The 27,518-nt window shown below is 35.5% G+C and overlaps 2 protein-coding genes and 1 long non-coding RNA gene across 4 annotated transcripts; 2 read left to right on the forward strand and 1 right to left on the reverse strand.

Annotated features, from left to right (window-relative positions):
- The first annotated feature begins 1,196 nt into the window (after nucleotides 1-1,196).
- DCP1 (decapping mRNA 1) lies at nucleotides 1,197-4,120 on the forward strand. 2 transcript variants are annotated; one of them, XM_011051363.2, is made up of 5 exons: nucleotides 1,647-1,871; nucleotides 1,947-1,984; nucleotides 2,067-2,526; nucleotides 2,603-3,055; nucleotides 3,158-4,120. In XM_011051363.2, the coding sequence occupies exons 1-5, from the start codon at nucleotides 1,788-1,790 to the stop codon at nucleotides 3,395-3,397; spliced, it is 1,275 nt and encodes a 424-aa protein (XP_011049665.1). In that variant the 5' UTR covers nucleotides 1,647-1,787; the 3' UTR covers nucleotides 3,398-4,120. The 2 variants fall into 2 exon arrangements, with proteins under 2 accessions (XP_011049664.1, XP_011049665.1); XM_011051362.2 differs by lacking the exon at nucleotides 1,947-1,984 and having other exon boundaries at nucleotides 1,197-1,871.
- Nucleotides 4,099-27,271, reverse strand: LOC105143217 (BMP and activin membrane-bound inhibitor homolog). Its single transcript, XM_011051365.2, has 3 exons — nucleotides 26,744-27,271; nucleotides 5,751-6,023; nucleotides 4,099-5,441 (listed from the first exon to the last, which is right to left on the reverse strand). The coding sequence occupies exons 1-3, from the start codon at nucleotides 26,898-26,900 to the stop codon at nucleotides 5,185-5,187; spliced, it is 687 nt and encodes a 228-aa protein (XP_011049667.1). The 5' UTR covers nucleotides 26,901-27,271; the 3' UTR covers nucleotides 4,099-5,184.
- On the forward strand, nucleotides 22,596-23,937 carry LOC147907819 (uncharacterized). The gene is made up of 2 exons (XR_015546845.1): nucleotides 22,596-22,829; nucleotides 22,990-23,937. It is a non-coding gene; the product is annotated as an uncharacterized LOC147907819 (long non-coding RNA).
- Nucleotides 27,272-27,518: the final 247 nt, after the last annotated feature.

Raw genomic sequence — 27,518 nt, forward strand, 5'->3', positions numbered from 1 at the left:
TGCCACCATATTGGCTGCGATACTGGGTACATGCGGAGAGACACTATTCGCACTATGAACGCTACTAACGCTGTTCGTAGAGCCAATAGCACGATAGCGTTAGCAAGCTCCATACGAACGATCCTAGCGTTGATAGCATTTAACCAGAGAGATTTAATATTGTCGAAATTAAGTTAATGTAGGGAATTTTGTTTTCAATCACTGACCGAACTTTTCTTTGTAATTTAAATTTTTAGAGTTTTGTAAAGTATTTGTAGCGTAAATTTTTAATTTTCTTGTAGTGAATAACAGAACGCAATTTTAATTGCAATCTCTATGATGGCTAGGCAAGAGTGAACAATATAAACTAGATCAAAAAATTAATAGTTACATACTGAGTAAATTAATCAGATAAAAGAAAGAATCCTTGAGCATCGATTTGAGAAGAAGCATATCTACATCTAACAAGGATCTTAAGCATCTGCAACGGAATATTCTGTCGCGCTATATCACAATAGTAACTTTTTTCCATACACGGGAATTAAAAATCGTCAGTAATAAGATATTTTTGGGGATCGATTCTATATCTTCAAACAAGGTAAAAATTAAAAGCGAAAAATTTACTAGGTGTTGACCAATAAAATAATCAGTATTTTAGTAAATTCGCTCACTTTTATAATTTTCACTTTTATAATTTTTATTTCAAGATACAGAATCAATCCCCTGACTTTCACATTTGTAATGAAATTAAATATACAAGTTGAACTCTGCAGAAACTTTCAGAAGTTTCTTGCATCGCGTTGGTGTGCAAGAACCATAAGCGGGAAGCACAGATTCTTGCATAAAGGCGGTTCTACATTAGTTGCAAGCCGATCGCAAGGTCGTTGCGGCAGCCAATATGAAGCTTGTATTTTGAAATCAACGCTTCATATTGGTTGTCGCAACAAACTTGTAATCAGCTTGCAACTAATATAGAACCGGTTTAACGCATAACACGTAATGCATAAGAAAATGTATCAATCAAAATCCTTCGTTTTCTTCTTTTCCATAAAATAAAGAACTCTTATTAGAGTTCTTATGTCCTACGTATTATGCGTTATGCAAAAGTCTGTGTTTCCCGCTTTACTGCCTGAAGTTTTTTGTATGCCAACTCTTTTTGTGCTGTTGCAGTATGCTGCAAGCGTCTGCTATCTAGCTATGCTCCAAAATTCACTGCCTGCGCTGAAAATCTACAGTTTACGTTACGTATACTGTACATTTTCAGCACTGGCAGCAAATTTTGGAACATAGCCCTAGTATCTTATGACGACAGCCTAGAAACTAGTGTGTCGTTTATTGTGAGAGCAGCTGCTTGGATTATTTGAAAATACGGTTTTCTCTCTCTCTTTCTCTTTCTCTCTCTTTCTCTCTGTCTCTCTCTCTCTCTGCGTGTGTCATTGTTGATTAGCCGGTGGAGAAAAGATAGAGAAATCATTGTACTAACGCTAAGCTGCTCATAATTGTCGAATCTCACGTATCGTCTGATTTCAATCATCATCATCATCATCATCATCATCATCATCCATCATCATCATCATTATCATCATCGACATAATCATTATTGTCATCATCATCATCATCATTATAATCATCATTATCATCATCATCAACATCATCATCATAGTCGTCACCAATATTGTAAGCATGACGGATCGAACCGAGCTGAGAATGAACGTGGCTGCTTTGAAACGAGTTGACCCCTACGTGAAGGATATTTTGGAAACTGCGACCCACGTTGCTCTGTATACATTTAACGCGGATGAAAATGAATGGGAAAAAACCGACATCGAGGGTGCTCTGTTCTTGTACTCGAGGAATGGCGAGCCATACAACAGTATTCTCATAATGAACAGGTAGTACATACCGAGGTGTTATATATCTACCAGCTAAAAAAATATAACGTGTGACGTTTTACTTTGCATCGCCAGTGGTTTACTCGAGAGATTTGTAAATTATTTTTATCCAAGTTTAGTATCTTTTGTACATCCATCTTATATTAATAATACTAAAAATGTCATATAGAAACGACATATACATATTTGTTACAGATTGAATACAAACAATCTAGTGGAACCAGTTGCTCCAGGTTTAGATTTACAACTGCAGGAACCATTTCTGCTCTATAGAAATTCTAGATGCAACATCTATGGTATTTGGTTTTATGAAAAAGAGGAATGTGTACGCATCGCAAATATGTTAAATAAACTTTTGAAAGAATGTGAAGAAAATCGTAAAATCACTAACAAACCATTACTGAAGGCTAAAAAGACCTCTGGACCCAACGTAAATAACGTGGATATATTCAGTATGCTTAGCAAGGCACAAGAGGATTTTAACACGAGCAGAGGTAGCGGCGGAGGAGGCGAGGGCGATAGCGGTAACACGATAATAGGATCAAAGTCTCCATCGGTTACACCCATGACCGACAATATTTCTGGACCTCTAGCTGTTCCCTTAGGACCTGACGTCACTTCCCAAAGTGTAATGGATTTCTTTGCTAAAGCCAAGGTTAGCGTTGTATCTCTTTGCTGCTCTATTTGAAGTATATTATTTCTCTATCTCTTATATCACTTGTGTTGACCAGGTGAATACTGGGCATTTCAAAGCAGGCGACCAACCTACTGCAGGAAATACAGTTGTGGTCGAAAGTAAACCTTTACTTGCACGTTTAATGTCTCATCCGGCAGCACATACTTTAGAACATATTGAGAAACAGCAGAGATCTGTGACACCACAACCATCTCATCAGTCACAACCGACAACAATTCCATCCACAAACAAGTCTAAAAAACGAAGTAAAGCGACTTTACAACAAGAATCGATAATATCCACATCAGCACCGATTTCCCAAGATTTGCCACCGCTACCTGTTACTCAAAATGTTAACGATTCAAATGCGTCGACTGGATTCCTCAGGATACAGTCGCCAACCAACGTAACGTCTTCTACTTTAAGAAATCATCAAGTTTCCAATATTACTAATACCAACAATGTTAATCCACTTGCGTCATTATTCGCTCATGCTTCCGGAAGTACGGTAAGAAAATTAAAATTTTATCTTTTGTGTTTATTAAGCACTTTTGTGTATATTCGAAAGTCATTGCTTTCTTTCTTTTTTTCTTTCTGTATCCTGATTTAGTCGTCAGACGATATTATCCCGGCAGCGTCTACATTGTCAGGAAGAGGCTCGGCACCAGCATTGATACCACCTGTGATGTTTGCTGCTCCTAGCCCACCTGAATCCTTAAACCGACCGTTAGAGCCACTAACGAGGAATCAACTTTTACAAGCATTCAATTATTTGTTGAAAAGCGATCCGGATTTCATCAACAAACTTCACGAGGCCTATGTCAAATCGTTTGGAGAGATACTTTCTTAAACATATTACATAATTGTATTAATTGCAAAAAAACCCATTATAAGGGTTATGACTGAACAAAAAGAACATCACTAAGCTAAATCTCAATATTCCTACATTACGTGCATGTACATACATTACATAGATGATATGTAATGCTTGACCTTCAATTGAGAAGATAAGCACAGTTTCTTTTAAAGAAAAGAAAAATTTCTTTTTTGGCCGAAGAAAGCAGATATGGAATAGAACATACAATATAATACCTTGAACAGTATTTTTATAAAGGAATGCGCTTTCTTTCGAGACGACAAAGTAAAGAGGATGAACGAGCAGGGACTCATGTAACGAATGAGAAGTTGCATCTTAAAGAAGTGGACTTGTTATGAATGGTATAATTATATACATATGTATATACATTACATGTTATATACATATGTATATCTACACATACACATATATATATATATATTGTATATATACATGTTATATACATATATATGTATATGTATAATGGAATTGAACGGTTTTTAAACTGTGATGCCAAAACATTTACGTGCGTTTTATGATTGAAATTTCAATACAGCACGAAATCATTTTTTTGAGCTGAACAAATCATATGAAAACCTATTTTATAGAGTAATGACGTATCCTCCCTATATACCGGATACCAATATGGTATGTGTATGTTATCGACGAAAAGCAACAAATAAATACAGACAAGATGCAATGAAAAGACAATTAAAATATACTTTACTTTTTTTTTTCATTCCTCACAAGTAACATAACACAAGTATAAAATAAAGTCTAGGCAGGCCTGTACGTATTTATTTAGTCATTATTATATCGTACTATCACAATACAGTGTTTATATGAAATACGCTTAAAAAATATTATATGAAGAAAAGGTACAATTCACAAATTGGCTGTGATTCAAGTCTCAACGGCGACTTGAACGAAAAATTTTATGTCGCTTACATAAATTTACTTTCTATTGAATTTTCTTATAGATTATTACGAAATATATAATCTTCCCTCACTTTTTATTGGCGTGTACTATTCGTGAATTAACATTACGTACTAGTATTTTTAGGGAACAGAGTTCAATAATTACAACGTTAAAAAACGTTCTCGCATCATCATTGTAACTCGATAATATCATCAAATTTAATGTATCATTCAAGATGATAAAAAATACATGTTCTATATTTACAATCTTATAATGACATAGAAACATATCATATACTTTATGTCATCGTAACGTCATGTTTAAAGGATCGAAAAATTTTGATCCATTCTCACTCTTTGATCTCGCGATGTCGACATGCGTGCCATGTCGACGTTTCGAGGAAATGCAACGAGTAATACATTATCATTATGAGATATAATTTACAGTAGTTGCTTTCTTCGTAGAATTCACAGCCAAGTGGAGCCTTCAACGGCCCGCTAGCTTTCTAAACAGCCATTTATTTGGTACATGACTCTGTGGAATCTTGCAAACTTGCATACGCACACACATACACACACACAGGCTATGTTTCTCATATACATGTTGTAAAAAATCCACAAAGTTGAAACGAAATTAAATTGGAATAATATCATCCATCGTAAAGAAATCTTATATATACTTAATTATCCTCAATTAATATTAACGTACAAGTATTCGGTATACAAATACTTTGCTACACAAATGTATGTGTATGGCACAACTCCGGTTTTGCAAGTCATGTATCAAAACTAGCGCAGCCAGCTCTATTAATTAAACTATTACTTAGAACACCTTTTATTGGGAAACTTTGTCATGAAATTTCTTAAACCAAAGGCACTTTCGGCGGTCCAAGTAAAGGTGGCCCGTTATTAGATGTTCGATGTGGCACGAATTTATTTGCGTTTTGTGCCGGCACAGGCTGGAGCCATCTGACAGCTAGGCTGGCGATCATTAACAGGACGATGAATCCACAGATAGCCACGATGATCGTTGCTGTTGGGAACCATCCGTCAATCACCTGATTTCCGCGATTATTTGGATGCAATGGAGCCAAGTACGGTCGTTGAGCATCGATTAATACTGCAATGATATTATCAACAAGTAATAAACAAGTTAAAGGAACACGAATAGGTTTTTTGAAAGTTTAGAAGGAGAGATATTTGTGTTAAAAAAAGAAATTTAATTCGGTTTATGTTTTATAAAAAATTGAAGGAGCATTCTAATTCACACATGACAATATATATACTTATTGCCCTAAACATCAGATGTATATAGATATTACGATAATCAACATGACAGAATGTGACAAGTGAAATGGAAAATGTTGAAAATGTAATAGCCTAATAGCATGCGAGATGAAAGGAAGAAAAGGCCTCGTTCGTCTCGAACCTCGTAGAGTCTTGTTGAGTCTGTTTCTCATCGCGGGGCTGTCCACATGATTACAGAGATCTTGATCACAGCAGAGAAATCCTGCGGGGCACTGACGATTTATCAAATTTTCATCGAGACAACCGCTGTGAGCAGTATGCTCCGCTCTCGAAAGTGATGCATTTACGTACGATGGTAATTTTGTAAAGCAACTCCTACCGCGACACATGTATCCTTGAGGAACGCATTCTGGTTGATTGCAATAGCATCTTACTTCTCCTGCATTAGAGGAACCTGCAACGAAAAATATCAATCTTGTAAAATGGTTTGAAAAAATTATATGTTGAATTGAATCTTCTTTAAACATCGCATTAATTAACAAATTAACTTTGTTAATTGTGTTAAGGTCAAGAATATCGAGAGAGAGAGAGAGAGAGAGAGAGAGAGAGAGAGAGAGAGAGAGTTCCGCATCGAAACGTATATTTAGATATATGCTCGACGCGGCATATAAATATGCGTAACAAGGGTGGCTTCCCCGACGACTCCGCGACCTCTGAGCCTCTGACTGTGCTGGACTGTGACTGTGCGTTAATGAGGACCATACGAAATAAATGAAGAGAAAAAGAGAGGAGCGGAACGGAGTGGAAGGGAGGGAGGGAGAGAGGGACATTTATTGCGATATATTGCAAAGCCATCTTTATCCGCGAGCATGCTCGACGTCGTTTGCCCGCGGCTTGCCGCAACCCCCGATCTACCATCTACCATCTTAAATCGGGTTCCGCTTGCGACCTCGTCTTTCTCCACCGGTTTCTTGCTAATAAGCCCGCAGCGATGCCTTGCCCGTCTCCGTTTCTCTCTCGCTCGCTCTTTCTTTGCGAGCGAGCCTTGCGAACTGTCGACCCCTCTCTCCATTCGCAGTCGGGGTCCAGCTCATCGGGGACTAAAAAACGCTAAAACAGCCGAGTCACAAAAGAAAGATTAAAGTGGAGAGGATATATGGAGGGAGAGAGAAAGGCATGCGGCGCTGCTCCGTTGTGTGCACGCGTGTGTCTCTCCTTTCTCTCTTTTTCTTATCTTTCGATGCAATTCTGTTGATCAAATACCATGCACGCATGAGAGAAAGAAGACAGGGCCACTTGATAATTTCATCGCGTTCCACCGCAACGATTGGATACCATTGAATACGTGTCGCAAATTGGGAAATTACTACATAACTCGTGACGTGAAAAGTTACAAGGATGTTAAATTTCAATTTTACACGTCGAATAGCTGGAAATATTTCTATGCCTTGTAAGATTTCTTGTTCGCTTTTTGCTTCGCTTTATCAAGTTATTTTATCAAAGTAAAAAAGAATATGGAATATTTCTTTTTCGAGCGAATCACTTTGCTAAAATTCTTTCTACAGATGTACGTTTGAATTTAGCGTGTAATATGACTTGAAATATGTATTTTTTAAAATGTGCGATTGTGAATCGAAATAAAGAACGGTAGCTTTCCAAAAGGAAAAATTCAAAGAGGCCGTCGCCGTCGCGCGTCGAGGGGTACGTATGTACAGTCCCATATGCGCGTTTAAAATAAAAAGGAAAAAAAGGAACTAGGGGGAAGCAGCGGGAGGTCGAGGAGCCCGACTGAAGAGAGATACGACCGACAAGCCCCTGAGGCCAGGGAAAAGGCGAAGAGCCATCCGAAAACAAACAGACTGCATCGCAGAGTCGTTCGTTATGCGTCTATGGTATATTAATTATTCCCTGACTCGGTTCAGAGCCCAGCATCGATACGACGTGGCCGAGTTATACGATCTCTTCCTTCGCGTCTGCTTTTTTCTCCCCCCCCCCCTCTCCCCGGTTCCTTCGATATTAAAGTGTTCTTCGAGTATTGGATCCCACCGGCGAGACTTTGACGTGAATATTTCGTTGATTTTGTTCGATCCCATACAACACAGAAGATTGAAGCAATATTGCAGATTGCAATGTAACATTGCAGAGATATTACAGAAATGTAAATTAACAATATGCCTGCAAAGCGTCAGTAATATGCTTGTAATATTCCACAAACAGTGCTTTATTGATAAATTTTATACCGTCATTTTTTAATCGATTTCAATTGATTCGGAGTGGTTCCGAATTAAAAAGAATCACTGCGATTAACTTAATCCATAATTAACTTATCAAGCGATTATTATATTAATGTGGATAATATTTGTGGTTGGTTCTTGGCACACACATACATGCTTTATCCTACGAATAAATTTATCCTTCAGAATTAATACTATATTTATTGGAATCTTTTATAGTTTTATCATAAAAAATTGCTTTTGGAAAGCACATATCACTAGAAATGCGATTTGTAGAAAAATTAAAATTAGTGAGATATATGTATAGAAATAGTTCTCATTTTAGAGTCTTCGTAAAAACTTTATCCAAATACATTACATGTAATATATATTGCTGGAATGTTTTGTTGCAATATAACAAAAAGCACATTTTAACATTGTTGGAATTTTGCAACAATAATTCAGCAACACTTCACAACTACCATATTGTAATGTTTCAGTGAAATCATTCTACAATGTTTCTACAATCTTTCTGTGCTGTATGGGATATACATACATTTGTAATGCGACGTTACAATTTAATTTCCACTCGACAAATGGAGTACATTACGCGTAGAGTTAATAGTTTTACGAAAAAATTTCCCTCCTCCCCCTTTGCTTTTCACTACTCGTCATTATGCCAATTGCTGTGAGATAACGTATTTCTCTCGAAAAATATCGACAAGTACAAGTATAACTCAATAATGTCTGTCACGCGTATTCAAATCTATAACGGAAGATAAAACAATTTAAAGTGTCACGATATATTCGAAGCCTTCGCACGAAGAGAAACCACAACTGTATTATGTAAATTTCATCATTTGTATACATATATTGTACATATTACAATTAGAAGAGTGACGACCTATATATGTACGCGATATGTAGGATGTATAGGTATCTAAAGCGTAGATATGTATGTACATGTCAGTGCCGCGCGCAACGATCAAGCTAACGAGTCTCTTCAAATATAAGTGTAACTCACGAGAACATTGCGCAACGTTACCTTGCGTAAGAGCATTGCAAATTCTCTGTAATGAACCAAATGCATTAGCAAAGGCACTTTTCTATAAATTAGCGCTACCGAGCTGCGTAACGGTAATTAGCGTGAGAGCGAAAACAAATCGCGTCTTTGTTTCGCAAGAATAACGAAAGAATTAAAGAGAGCCAAGTTAAATGCTGTAGCAAATAGATTTTCAAGTTATTTCATCACGATTAAAAAGATCGGATTATCAATATATCCATACAGCACAGAAAGATTGCAGAAGCATTGCAGAATGATTTCATTGAAACATTGCAATATTGGTGATATTCGCATGATGATTGCGAAACATTGCTGAATCATTGCTGCAAGATTCCAACAATGTTAAGATATCCACTTTTTGTTATATTGCTTTGTTATATTGTTATATTAATGAAACGTTCCAGGAACATTGCAATGAAATTTATTTGAATAAATTTTTTACAAAGACTCTAAAATGGAAACTATTTTCTGTACATATATTTCATTAATTGTAATTTTTCTACAAATCGCATTTCTAGTAATATGTGCTTTTCAAAAGCAATTTTTTATGATAAAACCATAAAAGATTCCAATAAATACGTATTCATTCTGAAGGATATATTGATTTACAAGGATAATTAAAACATGTATGTGTGCACCCGAACGAACTACAAATATTATCCACATTAACATAATAACAGTTACTTGGTAAGTTAATCATGGATTAAGTTAATCGTAGTGATTCTTTTTAATTCGAAGTCACTCCGAGTCAATAGAAATCGATTAAAAAATGACGGTATGAATCAATAAAGTTCGGGCGCTGGTTTATTCCTGCGTTCACATAATTAATATTTCGATAAATCATTTTCAGCAGCTTAATTGCTTATCGTCTTATCCAATAATGATGCGTTGATTATATCCAAACTCGATATAATACAATCTTTTAATTTCATCTTTAAAATAAATTTAAAACTTAGCTAATAAAATGGCCGTCAAATAATAGATCAATAAATTTTTTGTTTAAATATAAAAATGGATTATATTAATTATTATATCATAAAACGGGTGTTAAACGAAAAGACTGTACTACTCGTACATAAATATTGTAAAAAATTATTTTTATGTTATTGTTATTGTAACAATTAAAGAATTACAGTTTTGCAATGTTTCTGGAATATTACAGGTATATTATATTGACATTTTACAGGCATATTGTTAATTTACATTTCTATAATATCTCTGCAATCTGCAATATTGCAACATTGCAGCAATATTGCTTTAATCTTCTGTGCTATATGGATATAGCATAGCGGCGAGACACCTGTTCGTATATTTAGGAGCGGAAGAGCTGGTACGAACCCGTGAAGTTGTGCAAAAAGAAAAAAGGGGCGGTCAGTTCATCATCGTGGAAAGATTTGCGAAAGGAGTGGCTGAAAGTCGAAAGAGCGCTGATGATGAAGAGGCCGAAGAGGACCGGTCTGCAGGAACCTTCCTCTTCGTCTGCAAGAAGCTCGCGCGCCCATAGCGATTCGTGAGAAACTTGACTTTCGCCTAAAATCTATCGTACGATTCATTTGATACTTTTTTATCGAGGTTTTAGAACAATTTCAGAATATTAATTATTTGAAAGGAAAACGAATCACTTGGACCGGAGGGAGTCGAGTGGTTTCCTTCCTGAATTCATTACCTGAAGCATTGGTGAAACTAATATATCGTCAGCTGTCACCTTAAAGCTGGAGCAAAAGTTGTCTAAAGCATAATCCTCCCAATACATATAAATTAACTATAGAAGAATGCTTTTGTCGTCACCACAGTAATACGTATAAATAAATACCTGTACGGAGATTATCTCGAGAGTAATCGCCTAAAATGTATCCGTTTGAAAGGGAAACAACTAAAATAGTTTCGTTATGCGATGAAACGAACCTTCCTTTAGGACAAGCGAACAAGGGGACGAAGAGATGAGGGGATGATCCTGTTCGCTCGGCTAATTTTCGTTTCACAAAGGTATACAGTATCGAAGGTGGTATTTGCGTTGAGACTTGTAACTACCGAGAGCCGGGCTCTATTCGATCATTATATGAGGAAGGGAGCTGGATTCGAAACGATTCGGAAAGCGGCCGCACCACATCGAGAGCGAATGGTTACGGGCGGTGGGGTGGCAATTAGCAAGAACAATGGAGAGCCGGGATCCTTGTTCTGGGAAGTAGGCGGAGGGCCTCACTCCGGGGGCCCTGCCATTCCATTGGAGGGGTGGGGGAGGGAGAGGGGGCAGGTACGTGTTTCTAAGGTCTCGAATATATGTATACCTATATAGGTATACTGCACGATCCCGGCGTTTGTTTCGGCGCTACAAGACAGACTCTTGATGTTCCCGAGCCTCGGCAACCCGGTGATTAGCCCTACTTAACTCGGATATGCGGACGCGACGCGAGCGGCCCTATCGGCAAGTAAAAGGCATCCTCATCAATTATATGCAATTGCCAAATTGCTCCAAATTACACGCGTTCGTTCCTTCTCGAGAAACGCGAGGCCCTTTATGATAATTTTCATGTTTTTTGCGGAGGCAACCTGCGACCATCTTTGATTATCGCTCGCCGAAAGCGCCCGTCATTACCTCTAGATTCCAGTTAATTAAACTTGAAATTTTAACTCGCGTCGCGACTCGAGCACTCGAGGAATGTCGAAGATAGTTTCCATTCCGATTCTACCGACACATTAGCGATAGATTCGCGTCCACGAAATATTTCTTTATTATCTATACAGAATATTATCTATACATGCATTAAGAGATCGGATCAATTATTTCAATTGTCTCACGCGTAACAATTATTCTCTAGTCACCTCAATCAACTGGCTTGCCGCCGGCGCCGGCTCAGTGCTTCCAAAAAAATGAGAATAGTGAGTTTTGTATTCGAAATAGTGAGAGAAAAGTAATTTTTTTTAAATGTTGAGTAACAACCTAGTTTGTTTTAGATTTGATTAAAATTGTATAGAATGGTATCTAAGAATTAGCACTTCATTATTTTGAATATATTATCCTGTGATACTTTTATTATTTAATATTTGATATTAAATCTAAAGTATTTTTGAATTTTTAAAACGGTACCATTAAGAATACACGTTTCAACATATTCGACAGAGAAGATGACAAATTTTCGACTAACAATAGCATTTAAATTCAGAAACAACAACTTGAGAATGAAACAACTGTCTGGAGTTTCAAATTAAATACATCATTATTTAATATTTTAATATATCTAGTTTATCAAGATTTTGTAAGTTTAAGTCTTTCATAATCAATAAAATTACATTTAAATATGTATATATACACACATGTTAAATAAACTTTATAAATAAACTTTATGATTTTCCTTTAATATTGAGTTGAAGAAAAAATTCTGCGGTATTTTGTTAGCTCAAAATTATATATATACAATACTTTTATCGTCGTTAAAAATGGACAAAATTTAAATTTAAAACAAAGATTTTAAAGTTTTGTAATTTTCATAGGAAACTATGAACTGAAAAAAAGTGTAATTTTTTTTCTCACTATATGGGTCTGTCACATGGCAAAAATAAAAAAAATTTGTGAAAATTTTTGACCATCTATATCGTAAAAATTTGGAGTTTTCCTTACAAAATCATATTTAAAAAATGTTTCTATGATTTTTAATTCATGAATTATTCACGAGTTAAGTAAAAAAGAGCATTCTAACTTTGATTGCTCATCGTAACTCCCTTAAAAATATACTGCAATTAAAAAAAATGAGATTCTTAAAGCTGAAACGTTGCTTGTATAACGTTATTGGTATAATTGCCAATTTAAAAAAATAGAATTTGAGCTAAAAATATGATATTATTGTCCTTATAATTGCGCAATGATCATAACAATAGTAATATCACATTTTTATAACTCAAATTTCTATACATTTTACATTTAAAAAATTAGCATGATATTATTCGATAGAACAAAGTTTCAGCTTTAAGAATCTGTTTTATTAATTACGATACGATGATTTTTAATGAAGTTATGAACAATAAAAATCAGAATGTTCTTTTATTTAATCCGCGTGTAACTTGATAACGTAGAAACATTTTTCAAAAATAAACTCGAAAAAAAATTTTAAGCTTTTCGTCGGTCAGATAGTCGAAAATTTCGCAATAAATATATTCTGTATATAATTTTGAGCTAACAAAATTTCACAGAATTTTTTCTCCAACCCATGTTCACTAATGCTCAATAAATTGGTTTAATGGAAATTGAAATAATTAAATTATAATGAAATGCTTAAATGAAAATGCTTCCTTAAATAATCAGTAATGAAATAAAAGAATCCCACCATCCTATATAACAGGAGATTCAAATGATTCAAATTTACTCACAGAAAAGGAATGGAAATACGCAGCAAAAATTTAAAAAAAATGTATCACTTATTAGACAGAAATTATAGCAAACACAGAAATAATACAATTTTATCGGAAAAAAGTGAGAATAGTGAATTTTTTTTTACCGAAAAAGTGAGCAAAAGTGAACAAAAGTGAGCCTTTTTGAAAATAGTGAGTAAAGTGCGAATAAGTGATTCAGTGGCAAGCCTACTCAATCAATCAATCATATTTCGTGATTAACATTTTATCACGCGTATCGTGATACGATGATATTTAATTTTTTTCTTTATTATATTATAATTGTCATCGCGTGCGCGCGCGAGCGCTATAATGTAACGTCTCTTTAACGGAATTACGTTTTCCTTTGAATCTTTGTTCCCGCACATTTGCGTGCGCAATTAGCGCGAGAATCAACTCCCTCGTCAAAATTAACCAGCTGGCGAACCTTGAACTGAACCACTGAATCTATTAATGGCGTGAAACGAGTCGTCGCGTCGGCCGATACACGTCGAGCAACGTTTCCGGTTTTTTTTCTTTTTTTTTCATAATTCTTTCATCCCGACTAAAAATGACAAGAGTACGGAGTATTAGTACAGTCAGTTTAAATTAATAATCTTCCTTTTAACGGTTTGTTTCGTGATGCAAAACATTGGCAAATGAGAAAAAAGTCTACCCCGGAGTTACCGAAGCGTTCAATAATTTATCGCAAGAACAAACACGCATGGATCCGCGATGTAAAAAAGGAAGTGCCAAGTCAGACCTGACAGTCAGACCGACAGACAGTTGTCAGACAGTTGTCAGGCGATTCCTGTCTTGTATTGTAAAATTGGGGAAGACGCGACAACATTGCAGTAGGACAATCGTCGAAATCGTCACCGCGCCGACTTTAGAGGGCTCAGCAAACGAGAATGGATTGAAATAGATTAAAATGGATTCAGATTTACAGAAATAGGAATTTATGAATGTTAAAATGAATCCTTTTCAATCCTGAATGCAGTTTATTTATTTATAGAAATTGCATAAAGCAAATGTTTATGCTTTTTCAATCCTGAATGCATTTTTATTCATTTACAGGAATTGCATAGAGCATCTCAATGCCTTTTAATCTAAAAATAATATTATAGTATTTTGTATTATGAATGCTGCTCAATTCAAAATTGTAAATAGCAGATACAATTTTTCAATTCAGTTGAATCTAACAACTAAGTTAAAAAAAAGTTGTAACGTAAAAATAATTGAGCTATGTTTTTTTGTTTCTCTTTGATTAGAAGTAAAATGAATGATCGATGTGAACACATGCAAACCAAGTCGAACACAGCCCGAATATTACGCTGATCACTGCGCGCGACGTCGGCCAAGCGAGATTAGGGATATTTACGTGAAGTAATCAGATTTCTAAATCGGATTGAATAGCGGTGCTCAATCTGATGACTCTAAACGTCCCTAGACCAATCCGGATTACAATCCGTGTTGTCTATGAAATTCGGATTTCGGACTACTATCGTCACGCATGTTTCTCTTCTGAAAGGTTAAGGTTTATATTTCAGAAATTTCAAAATATTTTTGTAGTATTTGTACGACTCTTCTCTACGTACTGTTGCCGTAACTTTGATAAATCTACTCGCAGAAGGTCGACTTATCAAAAACACAAAACTGTATTTTACTCTGTGTTATTTTAGTTACGAAATAATATACTTTTGATAATATTATCTGTCTAATTTTAGAATAAATAGAATACAAAGAAATGAATGAAATGGATTTAATTGGGATAATTAATGGGATATATGTTATAAGATTGTAAATTATAATATTATAATATTATCGTTACTAATATTTATTATGTACATACAATAATAATTTTAGTTATTATTTATTTTGTCACAAGCATCTTAAAATTCTTTGGTTTTGATATAACTGAATATTTGAGTCATTATAATGCGGGATTTACAATAGGAGTAAAAGAAAATATTATAAATATAAATTATAATAGTAAAAAATACAAATATAACCCCTAATTATCCACACTTACCCAATGTTGTCTCATAGTAATGTAAATTGATTATATTTTATTATATTTGTTAAATAATGATATTTTTATCATATCTATATAATTTCGTGCACTGGTTTATCTGGTTGTAATTGAAGTCGAGAATGAATAACACATTTACCAATTGAAAAAATAATGTAGCGGATAACATAGAAGATTCATAATCCAGAGGTCCCAAGTTCAAATCCCACTAAGATGTGTTTTTTAATATCAATTTGAAATAATTAATTTCAAGTATAATTATTATAAATGTCTTAGGAATAAACTTTGTAACCCTTAAACATGAATGTTTTTTTTTTCGAATATTAAACTAGTGTCAACTCGGATCCAATCCATTTCAATTCATTCAATCCATTTTCGTGGATTTAAAGTATGCATTAAAAAAATTTTAATCCATTTTAATCCATTCTTGTTTGTATTCTGGAGGTACCTATAATATGTACCTACATATATCCTTGAAGTATATACTCTTCAGAGTCTCGTTTCATCTCATATGTAGAAGTAATAATGACAAGTTACGAATATAAAAGCCTACATCGATAATGACATTGTAAGAGTGGCAAAGTTGGCAAAGTTGACAAAGTTGGCTCATATTATCTGGTATCGTTGGCGGGCGGCTTCGGCGAACAGGCACTCGACTCTCGAATCTCGAATCTCGAATCAGCTGGCAGGTAATAGGTATATGTGAGAAGCCGCGTGCGCGTGCCCCGAGTCCCGAGCTTCGGGAGTGCACGCAAGCGGATACTAAACGGTATCACGTTCCTCATTCGGTCACGCTCCATCAAACGCTATCAATGAAACCGGAGCTATCTCCTCTGCTACATAATGCATCGTTTATATGTATCTATTTTACGTTACACGTGCAGCAAACATGTATGTATATATATACAGGCTGTCTGGAAATAATCGCTAATAAAATATTTCATGGGCAGATAGAGAGGACTAAATTGAATCGAAAAGTCCTCTACCAGTTTGCAATTTTCGTAATAGTTAACAAGATATTAATTACTAAAAATTGCCAAATATTGGTCTTGAATAATTTTTTATTCAAATACTATCAACTTTATAAAAAAGCTGCAAGAGACAAAAATCATTTATTTTCTTCTTATAAAGTTCTAAGAATTTTTTCAGAATTTTTTATCAACTTTTTAGTACTGTATTTTCTTTTTTTTTTTTATCAACATGAGAAAACAGTATTAAAAAATTCTGAAAAAAATTCTCAGAACTTTATGAGAAAAAAATAAATGATTTTTGTCTCTTGCAGTTTTTCTGTAAAGTTGATAGTATTTGAGTAAAAAATTATTCAAGACCAATATTTGGCAATTTTTAGTAATTAATATCTTGTTAACTATTGCGAAAATTGCAAAATGATAGAGGACTTTTCGACTCAGTTTAGTCCTCTCTACCTGCCCATGAAATATTTGGCGATTATTTCCAGGCACCCTGTATATACACGTTTGCTGCACGTGTAACTTAAATAGGATATATATATATATATTAGGTGTTGGAATTAATTCGTAGCGTTTTTAATGAAAGAATGTTATTTATTTCACATGAGCATTAAAAAATACATTAATGAAAGTACTTCCCATCACTTGTAAAACGCTACGAATTAATTCCAACACCTAATATATACTTTGCATCACGTACGTATACAAATACAAATACAATTTCCTTGCAATTTCGCAAATCGCACAAAGCAAAAAAATGTCGATAGAGTCTCATTAATAAGCCCTCCATTTTGCTTATTTCATTAGCAACAAGAATAGGAAATTAGAAATGAATTTTGGATAGGTTAAAGTTGTACATGCAACTTAATTGTAAACGCCTCGCGTTTCCGCCGTTGGAATCGTTTATACATTGATTCCTAGAGATTGCACGATGCATTTTATTTATAGAAACATATTGCATCGATACGAAATATTTGTACAAGAAGACGTAAGAGACACGTCGGGTTGCCGAAAAATGCATCAAACCAAACGCATGGACAGGGTCTTTTATTAAATTAACTTGTATATGTATTGTATATTTCCGCCAAATAATTAATCTCCGACATTCCTTATTTACAATATTCCGGGATGGACTGTCGACAGTCGAGATTCATTCGGCGCCGGCGCGGCGAAGAGAAACCCGGCGCGCACGATTACTTTCGCTCGCCTCGAGCAATGCAAACACGTCATCGGTCGACGGTCCGCAAAAAGTGCTGCGAAGAGGGAAGCTCGGAATCGCGTTAATTGATCCAGAACGGTCGCGCCGTTATTGGCTAGCTATCCGCGGTAGCAGTGCCTATAGTGTGGTAGCACGTGATTCCGATGCGAGGCGTGATTCAATGTATGTATGTATGTATGTACATACATTATACGAGAAAGATATCTCATCCGTCCGACGAGTGACGGCGAATAATATGAATTCCATGAAAATGCAAATGAATTGATATCTATGAAAGCGCAAATACTGGCCTATTTGAGTTCGTCGATTTCAAAGTAACGATAAAGAATAATTCTATTTGAACGACGAGAAATAAATAAGTCTATTTGCATTCTCCAAGTATAAGGTTCTGCTGATTGTGAGGTAGCTCTCTCTCTCTCTCTCTCTCTCTCTCTCTCTCTCTCTCTCTCTCTCTCTCTCTCTCGCTCGCTCGCTCGCTCGCTCGCTCGCTCGCTCGCGCTCTCTGTGATCGCAGTCGTAAGTTCGTTGATCGCCAAGCGAATTTGGATTCGATCATCGATGCATTCCGCATCGATTCTTGCATGCATGCCATACGTACATACATACATTACGCACGGGCTGCACTGCATACGAACCGCGCTATTAACATAACGCGCCCATCTATTCCAAATTTATTCCACGGATATAACGCACACGCGCGGTGATTGATAGTGAAAAGCAAACGTCCAAACGTCGCGTCGAGTAGTTATGATATACGCATCATAACTACTCGTTGCGCATTTTTCGCAAGTTTTCTGTCGCGGAATTATTTATTAAAGCGTTTTAGAGAGGACGTCGCCAAGTGGACGAAACGAAGAAGACCCATACAGCACAGAAGATTGAAGCAATGTTGCTGCAATGTTGCAATATTACAGATTGCAAACATTGCAGAGATATTACAGAAATGTAAATTAACAATATGTCTGCAAAATGTTAGTAATATGCTTGTAATATTCCATAAATATTGCAATATTGTATAATAATTTTTTAATTGTTACAATAATAATAATATAAAAATATAAGTTTTTACAATATTTATGTAGTACTTTAATTTAACTAGTAGTCTTTTAGTTTAACAGCCGTTTTTATGATATAATAATTAATATAATTCATTTTATATTTAAATTTATATTATTTAAAAAATTTATATTATTTAATGGCCATTTCATTAGCTAAGTTTTATATTTATTTTAAATATGAAATCAAAAGATTGTATAACATCTAGTTTGGATATAATCAATGCATCATTATCGGATAAGATGATAAATAATTAAACTGCTGAAAATGATTTATTAATCGAAATATTAATCATGTGATCGATGATGTATTGATGATGCCTGATGTGAACGCAAGAATAAATCAGCGCTCGAACTTTTGATAATTTGATTTGATAAATTTCATACCGTCATTTTTTAATTGATTTCATTTGACTCGGAGTGGTTTCGAATTGAAAAGAATCACTGCGATTAACTTACCAAGCAACTGTATTATTATATTAATGTAGATAATATTTGTGTGTTCCAGGCACACACATACATGCTTTATTCTTATAAATAAATTTATCCTTCAAAATTAATACTATATTTATTGGAATATTTTATGGTTTTATCATAAAAAAAAAATTGCTTTATAGACAGCACATATCACTAGAAATTTGACTAGCGATTTGTAGAAAAATTAAAGTTAATGAGATATATGTATAGATATAGTTTTTATTTTAGAGTCGTAAAAAATTTATTCAAATATATTACATTAATATTGCTGAAACGTTTTGTTGCAATATAACAAAAAGCGGATATCTTAACATTGTTGGAATTTTGCAACAATGATTCAGCAACATTTCGCAACCACCATGTAATATTACAATGTTTCAGTGAAATCATTCTGCAATGTTTCTATAATCTTTCTGTGCTATATGGGGAATGAGCTCGCACGTGTCTGTGATTAAGTGTCTTCGAGACAGATGTGATCGAGATACGATATTAATTTGATCATTTTTCCTAGATTAATTTGTTCGATCGACAATGCGAATGTAACTGAGAAACGCGCGGCGATAGCTGGTAGGTAGACACGTGATATCGTATCCCGCACGAAATTCCAAGTTTAAATTTACAAAACGGAATACGTTTTGTAAGGAGCTATATTTATAGCGCGATCGCGCGTATACGCTTGATCGTTTACACGATCGTATTATACGACATACGTGATCGTATGCGCCGCGCCGCGCCCGCCAAGTATAATTTTTACATAACAAAAGCGAAAGACCGAGAGCGTTGCTGTGAATGCTAAATTGGGATAAATTGTTATATGCACTCTTATGCAATGTTATACATATATTTGTAAATATATATATATACACACACACAATATATTAGGTCATCTAAAAAGAAAAGTTTATCAACTTTTTAGTACTGTATTTTCTTATTTTTACCAACACGAGAAAATACGGTATTAAAAAATTTTGAAAAAATTCTCAGAACTTTATGAGAAGAAAATAAATGATTTTTATCTCTTGCAGCTTTTCTATAAAGTTGATAGTATTTGAGTAAAAAATTATTCAAGACCAATTTGGCAATTTATATTAGGTGTTGGAATTAATTCGTAGCGTTTTACAAGTGATGGGAAGTACTTTCATTAATGTATTTTTTAATGCTCATGTGAAATAAATAACATTCTTTCATTAAAAAACGCTACGAATTAATTCCAACACCTAATAGTAATTAATATCTTGTTAACTATTGCGAAAGGACTTTTCGATTCAATCTACCTGCTCATGATGGATGACGAAATATTAAAATCACCCTGTATAGTAATTAGTCGAATGATTTGCAATAAGGAGACCTTCTCTATCCGTGGAATTCAATGATTTGAAATAATACCGCTGTAAACGAAGCACTAAATGTTAAGTATTGTAGTAAAGTATAATGAACGAGCGAGATTGGGAACGCGTGAATTAGCGTGTCGAAACACCTGTTATTCACCTACACAAGCAAATTTAAGTTGCGGCAAAGCAATCATCAGATGTATAAATTATGTTGTTTTTTAACAATCATTAAAACTATAACTTTTTCTCTTTCTCAGGAAAGATTTCGAGACAAGGAGATAAAAAATATTCGTGACATACTTCATCTTTATAACTTTATGCAGAATAAAAAAAAACAATATTAAGATTAAAATCAATAATTCCGATTCTCTTTCCTCAAATTAAATATTGCAAGATTAATCTTTTGTATAAATGTATAAATTTAAGTTTATATATTCTTATGTTTAAAATAAATCTTTACCCATGTTATAATAATTATTGAAGAATAATAAAATATTTCTTTGTTAACGATGAATTTAATTTTGTCTCTATATCGATATTTTATGTAAAAATCTTTTTTATGGTATATTGTCTGAGGAAATTTTCAACGATAGCATCATTACTCCTCATGATATCGAATAAGATTCGAAAACATTCTACACGGAAAATTTGCATCGGCCATCGAACGAGTCATTAACTTTATATCAGTTTACGTGTCGTTCGTTGAATTATTTTTGCTCAATCTGGATGCGGTTTGCAATGGCGAGGCGAAAGCGCTTATTATATTTCACGCAGTGACTTTTAGTCATGCCTTTATGTCTGTCGTAATTCCACCATCTTAATTAAACAGTAGGTTATTACTTAATTAATGGTAGGAATGTACAATTTCACGTCGATCAACTTGGTATACATCACGGAATATTTTATATATACATATATATATATACATATATATATATATATATATATGTGTGTATATATACAGAGTGTTAGTTAAGTATGTTGCCATATTCAACAGAGCGATTCTTTGGTCTATTTCAAGTAAAAAAGTCCATATAAATATGTGTCCTAAACGGCTTAGTTTCCGAAATAGAAAAATGTAAACGTATAGTAATAATCTGTTTATTTGAAAGAAATACAGCTTGAACTAGTCAAAAATTAGTCAAAAACAGAAAAACAAAAACAGGCTTCAATTCTTCTGATGAAATAAAACAATTAGATGAATTGTTGAAAATATTCACCTTGCTTGATACATCTATCGAGTCTTCTTTTCAAAGATTGACGTACACGCTCAAAGATACAAGATGTGTTACGTATTGCCTCGCATAAAGCAACTATTCGATTCCTCAAATCATTCTCATTCTCAATTGGGGTGGTATAAACCAATGATTCAGATACCCTCAAAGGAAATAATCCAAAGGATTTAAGTCTAGTGATCTAAGAGGAGTCTATTTTTGATTTTGTGACTTTGACTTTGACTTTTCACACGAAGAAAGGCATATTTATGCAGGAAGATATCTCTAACGCAATTTACTGTTTCATCAAACATTTGTGAACATTCATCTGTATTTCGGAAACTAAGCCGTTTAGGACACATGTTTATATGGATTTTTTTACTTGAAATAAACCAAAGAATCGCTCTGTTGAGTATGGCAACATACTTAACGAACATCCTGTATATATATATATGTATGTATATATACATGTATATAAACGTGCGTGCAAACCGGTCTCTTTCCCTGAAGATAGATGTGCATGCGTTTCGTTTTGTGAAAAGAACAAGTTGTTTATTGTTCGGCCTGTAGTGCATTTTACACGTATCATACGTGATACGTGATAAAAAAATCTGGATATATATTATTACATGTCGGTACGTTTTTACACGCGTTACGCGTATGAGACGTTACGGCAGCGAACATAACGTCATTTATTCTGCATATCACACTGTAATATTTGCCAAATGTAGCGATAAAAAAGCATTTGAACTCGTATCGAAAGCAAGGAGAAATGATCGAACCGTTTAAAATAAGTAATCTCCGGACCTCTCTTCGCTCATTCTTGAGCAAATTCCGCGAAGACGGAGGGGATAAACCGCATCCGGGTTACGAATCCGGGCATAGCGATCGCTTCGTGGGACACCACATATGTATGTATATGTATGTGTATACACGACTGCGCCAAGTATTTATGTATGGGACGTACATAGCCAAAGAGGTACAAACTACAAACTCGTCACGCACGCATGCACATCCGTGTGGCCGACAGGCGCCACCGAGTCGAGGTTGTGTGCGTGCGTGCCAACTGTAGTCGCAGCGCAGCGCAGCCATGGGTACTTACGAGGAGCGTATGTGCACGCACAGTACGTACGTGCGTGTGTGAGTGATCAACCAGCCGTATGCGTGCATACGCTCCGCTCTCGTCGCTCGTCGTTGCGGCGTCGATGAGCTCGCATTTTTCGTCGTGTCGCGCCACTCGCCACTCGAAAGACAACGGCAGCGGCGGCGGCGGTGGCGGCGCCGACGGCGACGGCGACGGCGACGACGTAATGATGAGTAACGGTGCAGATCGAAACTATGATTAAACGAAATTTTTCACCAATCATCTATAAAGGATAACTTCGAATTCATCCCCTTTGCATTTTTTTATTTTTTTATATTGTAACGTAATTATAATATCTTGATTTTTTTTGTGTCAGTACAGCGAGTCTTTTCTTTTTAGGTATAATTTCATGTGTAAAACTGAAAACGGATTTGCTCCCGCATTCTAAAATCTATGAAATCTAAGAAAATAAGAGATAGATTGTCATTGTTTCGAAGCTTACGACTTGGCGTAATAAATTAGATAATAAAGATAAGAGAAAGTATCATTACACCCTTGTTGTTTGCTCAATGTTAAACAAAGATAAAACAATCACTGTGTTATGTGCAGGATATCTTGTTGGAATACACATATTACATCTGCAGTCTCTTTGTGCGGATTATGGAATCTACAAGACTACATGACAGTTTGACTTATTGTTAGCCACTTGATTTCGTATACACTCTACCAAATGATCAACGACTTAACGAGCTGAGTGATTCGTCCAATACATTTATCGACCTCGCAATATCCAGAATTGCAACTTTGTCGAAGATGCCTGCACTCGGAGAAAAAAGTTGTATCAATAACTCAGAAAATGGAAGTAACTCGTTATTTGTAACGAAGTTACAGTTATAAGTTACTTTTTTGGTAACTTTACTTTTGGTAATAACTGCGTTATTTTTTTCCTTTGGTAACTGTAACGGTAACAAAGTTACATTTTTTTGGTAATGGTAACGAATTTTACAATTACTTTTATCGTTATTTTGCACACAATTGGATATGATTGAACAGGTCACTTATAGTTTGAGACCAGAAAGCCCTCTGCTGTGATTGGTGGTCGTCGATTTTAAAAAATAACGGAAAAGTAACGAAAAGTTACTTTCTCAAGTAACGGTAACTATAACTTGTTACTTTTTTTACTCGGTAACGAGTAATTGTAACTTGTTACTTTTAAAAAGTAACTTTCCATTCCCTGCAATAACTATAAATTTATAGTGAAACAGCACGTCAACTATATACATATTATTCTAATAAGAACATTATATTAAATGAACTAAGAAAATATAGTGATATATAAGTCACAAATTTGTGTGTGCATTTCTTACATTTATTTTTCTCTCTCAAGTTCAAAACCAAAAGGCTGCGTCTTTTATTGTAAGCCGAATAGTTTTCTTCTTAAGAGAAACTCCGCCAAGTCCCTCTGATGATAATGCCGCGTACTGCTCGTGCTGAGCGACTTTAGAGAAAAGGTTTTTAATGTATTCCTTAAAGTTACCTCAATGATTATTAACATTACTACATATAATATAGAGTGCTTTATTAGAAAAAAGATTTTGTCTAAACTATTAGGTGTTGGAATTAATTCGTAGCGTTTTTTAATGAAAGAATGTTATTTATTTCACATGAGCATTAAAAAATACATTAATGAAAGTACTTCCCATCACTTGTAAAACGCTACGAATTAATTCCAACACCTAATAGAAAAATGTAATTGTCTAATTTATTGGCATCAAGTCCAAGTATAAACTATTCAATGTAGTTGAGTCACTATTTCACTACCAATTAATAGTGCAACTTTGTAAAACTGATAATTACACTTAAAAATTCATATTAAATTCATTATTAAACCAAACGCGTACGTTTCTTTCTTAAAAAAAGATGACTAATAAAAGGGTGGGATTAAATTTTTATTTTAATTTAAGAAAAATAAATAATACGTGCGATTGGCTAAATTTATACAGAATAGATACGTAAGCTGTTAGAAAAGTTTCTGCAATCTAATACTTTCAGTGACGCCAACGTTCTGCTACTATCATATCCGTAAAATTAGACATTTTTAACCTATAATTCAGTTGACAATTTGTACCCAAGCCAACTAATTTTGTTTGCATAGTATTTTAAAAGAAGTTATTTTGTGAAAAAATGGAAATTTCGCGTGAAAATTTTCGGGCAATGATTTTTTACGATTACAAATGTAATCTAACTCCGAAACAATGCATCGATGCAACTTCATTTGACTTTTGGGGATGAAGCACCATCCAATAGGACTGTTTATACGTATTGTATTATGATATGAAACAGAGCTAATCCCATAACGTCGTCTGTGAGCGCCAGGTTCAAGTATGCACTTGTAGGATTCACTTTTTCGGATTATCCGAGGAAAGAAAAAATAAGAATACGACGCCGGGACGTGATGCAACAACGTGCACGCTACGCGTGCAACAAGCGTGTCGATATTTATCATATGCATGTATATAGGTACTATAATGCACTATCCGCGCGCCTAGCTGGCGCCCGTCATGAGTTTTATCGTCTTTCTAGTTTCTCACTATCGTGCGAACGACGACGAAAACGAAATTTTTAAATCATTAGCTCGCATCCTGCGCTGTCTCTTATACGTATACTATACATATGTATATATAAAATGTATATTTCTACGGATACTGCGCACTCGTGCAGAAATACGAATACGAGAGACCAAGTCGCACGTAAAGAAATTAGAGAGGAATCTAAAGAAATTAAATACTCTTCTAAAAATTGCCGTATTTCATAAATATTTAAATTATTCATTCCATGTTCATATCGATGCGTGAACAAATTTAGAACATCAAATTTATCGTATTTTAATAATTCCTTTCTGAAAATATATAAATTCAATAAACATTGTAATACTCCATTCGCACAGCATGAAACCTTGTCTATATTTTGAAAATCATGTATAATCCAAGCAGTATGTACTTAATGGATTAATTTACGCAACTTACCGTTATATGCGCGTGCGTATTGCTAGTTGACAATTATTAAATTTAAGCGGTTCATCAGCAGATAGAAAGTTGAAGACAATTTAAGAGGGAGAAAATTGAAAGAAGCTCGCGGTCCTTGATGTTACATTAGTTACATATAGCAGGTGCCTTTCTCAAATGCGGATGTTAATCTATCGATCGATGAATCATTTACGTAGCGCTCGATTCGAGTAAGTAAACGATTTCATTGCTCGCCACTCGCCGCTCGCGTCGAGCATTCCATTTCCACGAACAACCGACCCCCTTTCAAGATAGTTTACACTGTCGCGTAATAGCCTTTGTTTGTTTGCAACTAACTTGTTTCGACAAATCTCCTCTTTGGCGCCGAGTATTTTTAGGCGACCTGCACCCCTCGCAACATATATTTATAATAATACACCGCGCTTACGAACTTCGTAAGCGTAGGATTTCACTTTTTCCGCGAGCAAACCTCGCTTTTCCTTCGGTCGAAATGATAAAAATCTTGGACGACTTTTGACGAACCAACAAACAATTAATCTTGCGTCTGTAAATCCTTATGGATATATTACGCCGAATATTTCGCGCGTTGTCGCTTGTTGAATATTACGAAAGATATTCTTGATTCCAGCTTCTTTTATCTCGAGAGTATCTCAGATGAATAATTGCGCGAGTTGATGCGATAGCCACTTCTTTCTTACTAAATTCACAAGAATTAGTAAAACAAGCATGCCGATTCGAGCACGTGCACGCACGCGCCGTGTTTCCTGCGATCATCCACATGCAACTACCTATATCGCGCTTTTATCAACAACAGTAGCAATCGCAACGTAATAGATATTAAAAATGCGCTATATTATTATTATCGTAATAAACCGTATCGTATTATTAAAATAACGAAGGGAGACCGACGCATAAAATATCTCTCGCAAAAGAACAAAACGAGTAGTCGATCGTTACATAGCGTTACGTTATATGAAATGACATGAAAGAGCGGTACGTAATTTGTTTAGAATGGCGAAAAAAGTCGCGTAAATGAAAAGCTGTGCAACTAGCGCATGTAATGCTTGTGCATAGATTTTCAATTTATTTGGATCGAGATAGGTGCCCAGCCAACCCATCTACGTTACCTTTATCGGTAGATTGCGCATCTTTGTCAGCGAACATCTCGTAATCCTCTGCATCTGAATTTGTAGGTGCACCGCTGGTGACAGCGACGACGAGACCTGTCGTCATCATCGCGATAGTCAGTACGTCGCGTGGTAACATCCCGAACGCGATCATCATCAGTTCGCTACTATTAAATCGATTTAATATCTCGGCAAGTTATCCGAGTCTACGTTCAATTAATCACGTAGAGCGAGTCTCTCAAACGCGAATCAATGCTGACCCGGCGCGGCGTGTTCGTCGTCAGGACGATGAATTTCCAAAATTTGGGCATGTGTTTCCCTCGAATGTATCGTTGCTGAATTGTTACGGTTGATGGATCGACATCACGCGAGCACGTTCAGCATGCAAGTGCACCAAGCGTGCACGAGAGTGGAGCGGCACTCGGACGATATCCAGCGGCTGACTGATTCACTCACCTCTACCGACTACTCACAGTGCTCACAGTCCTCACAGACCCCACGGCACGGCCACAACAGTCGCGCTCCGCTCCGACCAGCTCCGACCAGCTCCGACCGCTCGGTCGCGTCGCGTCGGCGCGGTGACCGGCCACCTCGGAGCCAGATCAGCCAGAGAGCCCGAGAGCCGTGCACAGTTGCGCCGAGCGATCCAAGAATGCTCGTCTCGAATGTCGATTTTTAAAGAAAAGCCGCCTGCGCCACTCGTTAAGCTACCGTACCGACCACTCGTTACTGCCTTCAGGTTGCATAGTTCGACTTGCTCGAACTGTTTATCTAC

The sequence above is a fragment of the Acromyrmex echinatior genome, chromosome 12 (assembly GCF_024713525.1).
Source record: "Acromyrmex echinatior isolate Ae372 chromosome 12, ASM2471352v2, whole genome shotgun sequence".
Lineage (NCBI taxonomy): Eukaryota > Metazoa > Arthropoda > Insecta > Hymenoptera > Formicidae > Acromyrmex > Acromyrmex echinatior.